The 11,712-nt window shown below is 46.1% G+C and overlaps 1 protein-coding gene across 2 annotated transcripts in view; it reads right to left on the bottom strand.

The window, feature by feature from the left end:
• Positions 1-324: 324 nt before the first annotated feature.
• Positions 325-11,712, bottom strand: part of LOC135915423 (venom allergen 3-like) — a 51,258-nt gene continuing 39,870 nt past the window's right edge. For both annotated transcript variants that reach the window (XM_065448486.2, XM_065448485.2), the window contains 5 exons: positions 6,654-6,735; positions 5,195-5,379; positions 4,654-4,754; positions 3,131-3,228; positions 325-2,073 (listed from right to left, as the gene is read on the bottom strand). In XM_065448486.2, the coding sequence (XP_065304558.1) occupies positions 1,823-2,073; positions 3,131-3,228; positions 4,654-4,754; positions 5,195-5,379; positions 6,654-6,735 (717 nt within the window). In that variant the 3' untranslated portion in view covers positions 325-1,822. The remainder of the gene's footprint in view (positions 2,074-3,130; positions 3,229-4,653; positions 4,755-5,194; positions 5,380-6,653; positions 6,736-11,712) is intronic.

Raw genomic sequence — 11,712 nt, 5'->3', positions numbered from 1 at the left:
AATGGCCCGAGCCCGGCCCGCGGGCCGGGCCGGGTCTGGGCTTTCGGGCTGGCCTGAGCCCGTGCACAGCTCGAGAAGAAGCAGAAGAAGAAGAAATGACCAGAAAGTGAGACGCTTCTAGAACAGGGAGATGTGGGCTCCCTTTGTTCGGTGTCACTAGCACTGCGAGGAAATCCAGTCTCCTATCAATTAATGCAAGGGCGCGCTCCTTGAACGTTTGGACGCTGTGGGGAGAAAAGCAAATGAGGTGTCAGCGTTGGAGTCGCTTGCTTTTCTGGCACGGTGCAAAGTATTGTTTGCCAAACAATAAATACATACAAAAAGTACAAAATATATATATTTTTATTGCGAACGTATATCGTACATGAGCAGAGCGTATACGAATTTACGCGCGCCTATGACTCGGAGAACGGGTGATGCGGGAAATCGTATATTTACACAACATGAGAATGCGGTCGTCACATGACTGTTTCTCGACGAACGTGCGCACGATCCTTCAAAGAAGTGTTGAAGGAAAGAAAATACAAAGAAGTAATATAAAAGAAAAAGAGGCATGAAACTCTTTGTGGGTGCTACAGCGCCGCAATTGCAATGATGTCCACTAACAGTTATTAACGCCTTAATTTTGCGCTAGCGATTTGTTTACCCTGTATAGACCATACAAGAAAAGGCTACCTCTCCTTTTCTCTCTTTATTTTTTTACTCCTGAGGTCACTTGCTTTGTCATTTCATTGAGCCGCTCGTTCCTTTGAGTTGTATCACAGACAAGCAAGGCAGCAAAACGGTTACGACCTTTCGCGAGTTGGATGCTATATACTTGAAGTAAAAAGGAAGTATCGCCTCTGCTTTTCACCGCCATGACTTAAGTTGCTCTTCGCAAATGCTATAACACGGTAATGCTCTTTTTTTTCGCTCTTTCTGGAAGTGAAAGCTGCGACTTGTTTACGCACGGAACACTTGTAATTATCACTGATGCGTGTCGCGAAAGGCTATAGCGGCGCTTGCGCTGCAGACGTGGCGGAATTCAGAAACTTTGTTCACGGAGAAGCAGACTTCCGTAGTTATAGGCAGCGAGTAGCATACTGACATAAGCACTTGCGAAAGCATATCAGATGCCAGCATGCTAGCACCCGTCTAAATAAACTCCGGTCGTTGCCTTTAGTGCCATTAGTGCATAACATTAGTGGACTAATGTAATGAGGAGACAATGACCTACGATCATGGTCGTGCTTTTCGTGAGGCATATAAACATGCATGAACAGTCACATTATATTGTCTTTAGCGCCACTATTATTGAACAGCAGCTCGAAGGCAAACGCTAAGCCATGATTTGAGCTGTGCAGGAGCGCCGGCTCCATCTCGTTGTGCGTATTTTCCGGCTTCTTATGCGCCTTTCGATACAATACCTTTGTTTGTTACTCTCCCCTCGCTCTTGCCTTCGCTTAGAAGGCAAGAAAATGATAAGCTTACAGCGCCAACGTAGAAACTGTGCCGTGCGTTTGCTATGTTATATGAATGTCCTGGTTCGGTGTGTATTATATGCAAGTTCGATGTGTATTGAAGCTCCTGTCAATTCCACTGCACGAGGAAGACGGGCGCGCTTTTTTGAGCAGAGCGATTCGTTTCATTTTCGCGCTATTGCGACGATATAGAAATTAGTTGTACGAAACTTCCTCCGCGTTTCGAGTATTTCTGAGGAACTCGTCCGGTCGTTGCCCTACGTGCGGCATAACTTGCATGCAACGACTGCAGCGCATGCGCAGCTTCGTGGTGCGTAACCTTTTCGCGGAGTGCGGCTGCAAGCGGCAACAAGGAGGATGCCTTAAGCGGAAGTGCTTGTGGAGTTCCGTTTCTGCTTTCCCGGCGAAGTCCTGCGGATGCGGCCCAGCAGGAAATAGTTAGTGGACGACGGCACCGCGCCGGAGATGGAGGGCACAGCGGGGTGGTTCAGCAGGAACGTCTGGTACGACGTCTGGAAGGGGCTGCTGGACACCACGTGGGTCGCGCTGCTCCCGAACGTGCCCTCGAGGTCCTCGTTTTCGTCGTCGTAGCCGACGTAGTATGGGTCCTTGTCTGCACAGTCAACAGTTGATTGATTGATTGATTGATTGATTGATTGATTGATTGATTGATTGATTGATTTCGGCAGGGAATCGAAACTGTGGCCTCGTGCTCAACAGCAGGATGCCATTGCCACTTCACCTATACTTGGCGAGTTCGCATTCAACAGTTGCGCGAGGAGCACGCGCACGAAAAAAATATGAATGCAAACGTCCTCGTTGTCTAGCGCGGGCGTGCGCTTTGAATAATTGTGCAATTGTTAAAGAGTTCTCTTTATTTGTGTAGTTAGCATAATCGAAGCGACGCAAGGCATCGAGAATTAAAGCAGAAATGCTAGCCATCGGTAGAATTCAGTTTCAGCTCCGTGCGCCGGGAAATCAAGGATCTCACGTTGGCCATCGTCGGTGCAGTACATTTGTATAGCTGTAGTTTTGTTTCGTGCATGAGTTAGAACTTTATTTTTACTACTTTTGTCTTCCTTTGTGCTGATGCTTATGCGTTTGAATGTTAATTTGATTCGTTGCGGTTTTTGACCTCGCACTTAAGTGTGACGTCACATCATCCGCCATTTGGTTCTTTTTGCACTTTGTCATGTTTCTCATTTCGTGCCTTTCAATTCTTGCAGCACAAGGATGCTGGAAGAAGCCGATCCTAAAAGCGTGCAGTTAGCTGGTGGCCCTGTGGGCCTAAATCAGGAAGGATGTGGCATCATTAGCTGTCACCCACTGGATTGTTCTGTCTAGGCAAAGTTAAAATGAATTTAAATTGAGTACGCAGGTGAGCGTTGGTTTTAATTTGACTGAATACCACACTCGCCCGACGAAAAAAAAAAAAACACTTTGGTGGTCTTACGTGCCTAAACCACGATTTGATTATGGGGTACGCCGTAGTGGGGAGGGTAAGGGCTCAGGATTAATTTTGACCACCTGGAGTTCCTTAACGCGCACCGAGTGCATGGTAGACGGGCGTTGTTACGTTTCGCCCCCCTCGAAATTCGGCCGCCGCGGCCGACCTGACGTGTTTTCGACGGACATTAGACTGCGTTACGTCTGAGGAGCCTCCCACTTACCGCAGAGTCCGCTGTAGGTGTTGGCTGCTGGCACAAGGCCTGGCCTGCACGTGGGGACAGGCGACTGCTCGTACATGGCACCGCCGATGATGTTACCGCTGCAGTGAAAAAAAAAAAAAAAAACATCGTTAGGCCGATCATTTCGTACGCATTTCGTTTTCATATTCTCTAAGGAAAGACGTGCTGGCGTTGGCGTACTGTGCCATAAAATATCAAAAAGAAGAACTAGTTCGCACTCAATCGGCAAAATTGAGCTCGCAATTACATCTAGCGTAAAAGTTCCAGATGACCTACTGTCTCTTCGTGAAAGCTTAACTTCAGGTTCCATCACACGCCCGAAGATTATTGCTATATCGCAAGCGATCGTCAGCTGATGTCTCTCTCATTCGGCGTTCCCTTTTACACAGCACGTGAGTGAACATCAATAATTGTCTGCGCTTAAGTTTATAGTCATATGGTAGCACCTACCATCGTATGTATTATTCGTTTAACAAAGTCAGAAAGCCTGTTTTACTTGACTGATTCAGTTAAGGGAGCAGATCCATCCTCAAAGATAAATTAATGTTCCAGCAGCATGACGTGAAAGAAACCTTTTATAAGAGCACTGCGGCCGAGAATATTAGGCGTCTGCTGTTGAATGTCTTACTAAATTTCTCATTTACATTTACTTTCGCTACTTTTTTACGCACCCCTATGCCTCCCTTCCCCGGTTTATGGTTAACCGTCTCGGCTAGGTACCGTTTTCAGAGTTCAAAATATTTGGACCGTATACCAACTTGCGTCGCTGGCGCAGAAAACAAAGTGAACACTGCTGCAGTTCCTCAATTCGACAGGTCATCGTGACAGTTTATACAGACTTGCGTAACAGCGCCCGGTTAACTTGCCTGTATTTCCTTTCTGCTATTGAAAGTGCCTGTTTTATTAAATCTTCAGCAAAGCCGTGTTTCTTATGTATTGCAAAAAATTAAAAAAATATTATAGGGTTTTACGTGCCAAAACCACTTTCTGATTATGAGGCACGCCGTAGCGGACGACTCCGGAAATTTTGACCACCTGGAGTTCTTTAACGTGCACTTAACTCTAAGTACACGGGTGTATTCGCCCCCATCGATATGCGGCCGCCGTGGCCGGGGTTCGATCCCGCGACCCCGTGCTCACCAGCGCAACACCATAGCCGCTGAGCAACCACGGCGGGTTGTCTATTGCAACACGTAGCCATACCGTTCATCGGCAGGCAACTCGCCGATATCAATCTCAATGCACGCGTGCTGTTCGCGTGCCGTCTTTTAAAGACGCGGATGTATAAAATGCACTTTGTGCGCAGCAGCTTATGCACACACTTCGCGCCGAGCCATTTGTACGCAGTTATCCGTGTAAGGGAGAGCGATAGCGCGACACAACACCCCGTTGTGTCCACTCGAGCGTGCCTCATCACTGTGTTGACAAAACTCAGAGACGACCCTCGATATGTGGCACGCTCCGTGGCGAGGGCAAGAGCAGACCGAGATAAGGCGGCCACTCACCCTGGTCCGTAGTTGCACACGTAGATCTTGGTCAGGCCCCGGACACTCTGGCGATAGTAGGCGTAGCCGCAACCAACTTTGTACGTGTTGGCCCAGACGAGCTGCGAAGAGGAAAATGAGAAGCAGAAAGTGAAATTTGAGATCCGACAGAGATGCGCATGTCCAGAATAGACTCGCGCGAAAATGCTTATTCGGCCAGTTCCGGTCTCGCTTTGCGCGCGTGTCGTGGTACGTGTGCATATGCAACTCTTTCAGTGAACAGTTCTAGCGTTGGGCAAAGCAAGAGAAGAAACAATTGTGGGTGTTTTACATGCCAAAACCACAATCTTATTGAGGCACTTCGTAGTGGGGGACTCCGGATTAATTTTTACCACCTGGTGCTCTTTAACGTGCTCCTAAATCTAAGTGGACGGGAGAGAAGAAACTGAAATTGGTTTCCAAAATTTTTAGCTTCTGGAAGAAGCTCCCAAGTAGTGTTAAAAATCACTGAACCTGCCATCAAGTTTATTCCGTTGCTGACGTCAGGTGTATGGCAGTATACCTGCGTAAAGTGTCCGAGCTTCTTGCTGAACCTGAAGGGGCTGATGGAGGCCGACTTAAAGTGGAACTCTGTGGCCTCGTTGTACCAGGCGTAGACCTGCGAGTCCCAGTCCGGCTCGTCTTGCAGGTCGTCCTCGAAGTCGTACGTCCAGACTAGCGCCACGTTCTGACCCACGTGGAAGCGGCCTGCGGTAAAGTTCGACGGCAAGCGCACCTTGTCAGCAAGGAATCCTTGTCCAATGGGGGCAGACAAAATTTCATCTCATACCTGGAGTGATGATAATTATAATCATCACCATTCCAGTTTGTGTCCACTGCATAACGAAGGCTTCTTTCAGGCATTATGCTCACCTATAATGTCTCTGCTGTCTTCGACTGCCATTTGCTTTATCGACGCTTAAGATTTTTCTACCGATGCGCCGTAACTGACGTCTGTTAGACTAAGAAAAAGGTATACCTTACCTACCTTAAGCATTGATTCGAATGAACCAGAAATGATTAAATGTTTATCACGGTTATATTTAATATGCAAGAGAGAGAGAGAGAGAGAGATAAAAGGAAGGCAGGGATGTTAACCATGTGAAGAATCCGGTTGGCTACCCTGCTCTGGGGAAGTGAGAAGGGGAATAGAAAGAAGGGATAGAGAGAGTGAGAGATTAGGGTATACGTGCACGTACAACACTACAGAGTCAAAGGCGCTTGCACAAGCCAGGCGTTCTTCGAAAGCTCAGAAGTGCCTTCATTGCCTTCTGAGCCGATGATCGGTGGGTAGCATCAGTCAGGGTCCTCTGTGGCCAGAAGTAGTAGGCAATACTACTGAAAATAGTAGGCAATGCTGCGAACGTGTACTACTGCGGCGTGGTTTCCTTGTCGAACTGCTTCAGCGTTGTTTAATAAAACCGGTCCAATGTGTTACGACTAGGCGCCGGCAAGCCTGGCTGTATCGAAGTCTGCTAAGAGAGCTTTCCGTATAAGTGGTCGCCGTTTTTATGCGCGCTTTCTCAGTATTGTGTGGGACGGCGTTTCGTCGACGCTCTTGTAAAATGCCAAATTTATGAGTATTAGATGCGAAGATTGACTGCGAGGTGCGGCAAGGAATACGTTGCTCGATTAAGAAGAAGAAGAAGAAGAAGAAGAAGAAGAAGAAGAAGAAGAAGAAGAAAAAGAAGAAGAAGAAGAAAAGGAAAAAGAAGAAGAAAAAGAAAAAGAAGAAGAAGAAGAAGAAAAAGAAAAAGAAAAAGAAGAAGAAGAAGAAGAAGAAGAAAAAGAAAAAGAAGAAGAAGAAGAAGAAGAAGAAGAAGAAGAAGAAGAAAAAGAAGAAGAAGAAGAAGAAAAAGAAGAAGAAAAAGAAAAAGAAGAAGAAGAAGAAGAAGGCCTTAAAATATGGCGAATCATTCAAGGAGCGCTTGCCTAGCAATGCTTATTATTGTAAACGTATTTCAAGAAATGATTGTACTCACTGACGCTCCTTTCTTTGTCGTGGCCGTCTGTGCACTGGTCGGCCCAGCGCTGAGCGACAGTCGCCAGTTCATCGTCCCAAGTCTGGAAAAGTATATGCCAGAAAACATGTATATAGGGCACTCATGGTTTATTGCTACAAACTTACGATAAAACGACTGTTGGAATGAGAAAAAAAAGAGCCGTGTTCCACAGCAAACGCACGTTCCCATGCTTAAATATGGTGAGCACCTGCCACTGTGCCACGACCAGAACACAGGACAGACATGAATTATATTGAGAAGGCAGGGTAAATAATAAGAAAGGGGGTCTATAATTATGGTCGCGCAGTGCTCAAAAGCCTTGCAGACACGCACATGACGCTCTTCAGGTCGTAGGCAACGATGACACGTCGGCGATGCGTGCCCGCCACCGGGCCAGGCTCTTGTTATTTTTGACATATATAAACGAATAGATGTTCGCACCAACGGATGGTGACAGCTACTCATCTTCACATGAGTGACACGGAAATGTATCACACAATATCGCAAAGGTAAAAGATAAAAAGAAACAATAGAATTACACGCTGCAGAATGGCACACTTGAACTGTCGCAAACATCGAAGTTACGGTACTGATACATAAACTGTTACAAGAGGGAAAAGTGCATCATAAAATGACACTTTATAAATGCCAGAAACACCACGAGTGCAAAACACACACACACTATGCCACATCAGAGAAAACTGCACATAGCGTCTGCATACATACATTGAACATGTGTTATTCTTACCAGGCAGAAATGGGCCAAGGGTTACACGGGAAAATGCCACTGTTATGGTCATCGTTTAGTTACAGTCGCCTGTGAACAAAACGACCTATATGTATACGTACTGGAGCGGCAAAACTCTACTATAGACAGTGTGAATATACACTAAAGTGCGGCATCGTATTTGTATGCAGTGCGCTCATCGACTCAGCTTTCAACTTTTCATCTGGCGCACCAATTGCCTGTGAACAGGCTGGCATTTCGCGTTTTCATTAAAACTATTAGGCATCTTTTATTTTCCGACCGAAGGTGACGATCAACTCTATCGAGCGTGCACTGCGCTTCCCAGCATCGTTCTCGCTTTCTCTCTCTTTTTTTTTAGTTTCTTTTTCATTTGCCGACGGATTTCGCCTGTGAGTGGTACACGCTTTTGCGCGAGACACATTTTTTTTTTTCTCGCCAAGCCATTTCATTGTGTCACTACACTTGGTTCACCTGCGGTCAGTTTAAGCCTGCGCGTTGTTTGTAACAGCCTTCTCTGACGGCGTCGGTGACCAAAGACTGCTCACGGAGGGGCAGAGGCTGGAATGTATCTATACTAATGTTTCAGTACTCGTTCTCTTCGATACGACTGTAACGGTATAATGTAAGATGGCTCTCTCTGAGAAGCTCGCCGTCTGCTTACTTCGCGCCAAACAGCTGAGCTGCCTTCGAGAGGCAGAACGCCCAGACCGATTATCGGTCCGAGTCAGTCGCCGACGTTCGCGAAGCGAGAAGGCAGCAGATGTGGGTTACCGATTACGAGGGTGAAAGTCCACGGGTGGAACCGGTTCTTACAAGACACTAAACGGCCTGTGGCACCCCGAGGCGACATCCCAGGGCACCAGCCTGTGCGAGCCCTTGCCTGGTGCGCTTGGATTTCGTCGGCGCACTATGGCTAAATATAAGTCAAAAGGAAAATAGCCGGCTCACCGCGCCGCTGATTTTGCATTCGCCACTGTTTGCCTGCATGCGGGGTGTGGTGGCACCTCGAACGCTGAACAGGGCTTGCCTCGACAGACGGTTACGCGCTCTTAACGTGGCCTGCTTGGCGGTGCGTGGTATTCGTCGTTGCGTAATATTACGCCTCTATGCGTCTCTCTTGACTGAGCCAAGCTGAATGTTTGGCTAAATGCTTGTCTGAACTGAATAATATCAACAAAAAATGTGTTTTTCGGCATCGTTGTAGCGCAAGTAGCTCGTTTCCTTGCTTGGCAGCATGTGGCGTTTGAGGGACGTGTTTTCGCGCGCTGCTACTATGGGTCGAGTTTTTTTTTTAAATCTTTCTTTTTGGTCCCATCAGAGCTTTATACGCGAAAACAAAAAGTGTTTTTAAACATGTGTAGCATTTGTACCCGAAATTAGATATATGTATTAGCTTTCGCAAAGATAAAACAAATTTTTCTGTTTATATTTAGAATATAATTTGCATTAAACAACTTGCTTAATGGAATCATTTGTTTTCTGATTATTATCATCGATTCCGCTTGTTCCTATTCGCAGGAGTTCCTATACGTTACTGTCTCCTGTCACCGATACCTCTTCATTGTTTCGTTGGGTCGAGCGCCGATAAATGTGGCGAATAATCAGATGTAAACCGATTAAGAAACGCCTATAATTCTTGATTAATACTTGCGCCAGGTGGCTTTGGCTGTCGGCAATAATCGAAAGCCTCGTTACGTGACGCATGAAGGACTTTGATTGCCTGATCCGCGATGTCGTGCACGAGAGCGTAAAGCGTGAATTCTTGCTTCGAAGTGATTATCGTAGATAAGTTAGCTGCGAGATGGTGCGGAGAGTTTGGAAGCACGCGCTTTCTGCTATTCAAATTTACTTCTATGTGGCCTGAGGCGTTATTAGTTATGAAATTTACTGAAGTCCTGACTGATATGTAAAAATTAAAAAGAAACAAATAGTGGAGGTAGTAATGTCACAGTTAAGCGCGGTCGAGGTCGAAAAAACAAAAACAAACGAAAAAAAAAACCAGATCAAATGCATCGTAAGGTTCGTTACAGCGCAATACAAGACAATGACAAAAGAAGGTATAAAACGACGACACGGTGCTCTTTTGTCCCTTCTTTGTACCTTCTTTTGTCCTTGTCTTGTATTGCGCTGTAACGAACCTTACTATGAATCCCAACCAAACTGGCCAAACTCGCCGTTTTGATCAAATGTGTCCACTCTGTCGCACGAAAAAGAAAAGAAGAAGCGTACGCAGGTTTTTCTGCTACATCGCAGCGGCAATCGATTGCAAAATTCTGTGCTCCATTCAGCATTTGACTAAACTGTACCTGCGGTCATTATACGGGATGGCGCACGTGCATAATACGTTTTGTTGCATTCCGCTTCTACGATCATCCGAACTGCATCGTTCTTTCAGCCTTGAGTATGGGTTTCACGACTTATTGCGATGAAGCCATGATTAACTAAGAAAAATAATTGCACTTTCAGCAAACAAGCTGGAAGAGCTATTTTTGCCTTTCTTTTTTGTGTGTGGATGGATGGATGTATGGAAAAACTGCGTCTGTTGGTCTCAATGAACTGTAGTTGGGAATCTCTCCATGTGTCAGACAGGACGGATGGCTTATTCCGTCGGTTAAGTTTAGAATACTGCGATTTCGCGCATTTTCGCGATTTTCTTAAATTCTCTGCAGTTAACGGCTCCCTGTGGAGCGCAGTAGAATTTCGAGATAATGACGCTACATTGTAGTGAGTCGATTGATTTACTCAAGTTGCGACAAACACCTGACTGATTTTATCTATTTATTTGCATAATGTAGATGTTGACAACTAGTGTTTAAAGCATTCCAATATGCCTGATTGTACTGTCCGCGTACCAGCGTCATGGGACGGCTCCGAGCTTCCAAACATTATGCTAACCAAACAGACGCAGGAACAAACAAACAAAACACAAACAAACAAACAAACGAGAAAGGCTGGTCGCGTAGAAAAAAAAAGCACATCGCGGGGCTATATATGCGTATACATATTATTTAGCTCTCTCTTTAGCGGCGTAGCCTTCTAGCGAAATTTATTTTGAAAATTATCGCGAAATGACAGCGTGAAATGAAATCACGAAACCTTGAGGAGCTCGCGTAGAAAATAAAACGTCCTCCACGGTGTGTCGCTTCACCGGCGCAGTGAAATTTGCATCGGAGGAGCTTCACTGCCCTTGGAATATTCAATGTCAAGGTGCCTCTCGGCCTAGTAGCTCGCGAAAGGACCCAGCGCGCGGATCTGAGAGCGATAGGTGCCCCTCGCAGATCTCTCCGCCGGCCGACTTTTGACTGCGGTCCAAGAAAACAAGCCCGGCGCCGCCTGGCCGAAAGAAGTGGCGGGCGAGAGAAGTTGGGAAATGTTGGGGGGGAGGTGCCGGGCAAGAACGGCGAGCCAAAAGCATGAGTACGTACGGGAGTACTAGCTCTTTTATTGCATGTTAGCGTATATTTAGCAGTGCCAGTCGTCAGACAGCACCCTTTGTACGTCCCGCGCGCCCATGTGCTTTTGGCAGATTGTGACGTGCGGGAAAGACTCTTCTCAGTCTTTGCACCGCTCCGGCTCATCGCTGTTATTTACAGCTCCACATAGTTAGAGTATGGGAAATATGCTTTAAAAAGCGGGCTATTCCAAATTTGTACGCGAAAACAGCGCTCGAAAGTGCAGAAAGACAGGAAGGAAATTCAGTTTAAAAATATTCTGCACCGTCTGTTAAGCAGATTCGGGTAATAAAATACATGTTTGATTTAATGAACGGAAGAATCCGACTCGCAAGCGTTTAGTTTCTTTCTTTTTTCAGCAGGGCGCTAGGTGGCCTTTTCCTCCAAGCTCGCGACGTTGAATAATAATAATAATAATAATAATAATAATAATAATAATAATAATAATAATAATAATAATAATAATAATAATAATAATAATAGACGAAACCGCAGGCACGATATAGTGCGTAGTGCCGTTGAGCTATTGTCTCACCTATCGCGCTCTCTCATTATTCACCTGTCAAGGTACACCTGTTCGTGGAGTACCGAAGACGCGCTCATGCGCAATAGTACACTCGCGAGGGGGCGCATTTGGTGGCTGTCCTAACAGCACCCAGGCTGCGTGCGCAGTGCGCGGGAACCACCTTGTTTGTGTGTTGTTTGCAACATAAATCATTGTCACTGCACAGAACACCCGTATACATACTGCTTGAACAGGTTACGCTGTCCCAATGCCCAATATGTGACGGCTTTTGTGTGAAGGAAGTGCACCGTCATTAATTATCAAATTTCCCAA

This window comes from Dermacentor albipictus, chromosome 4 (genome assembly GCF_038994185.2).
Source record: "Dermacentor albipictus isolate Rhodes 1998 colony chromosome 4, USDA_Dalb.pri_finalv2, whole genome shotgun sequence".
Lineage (NCBI taxonomy): Eukaryota > Metazoa > Arthropoda > Arachnida > Ixodida > Ixodidae > Dermacentor > Dermacentor albipictus.
Note: the sequence above shows the minus strand (reverse complement) of the source record. Positions and strands in the feature narration are given on the sequence as shown.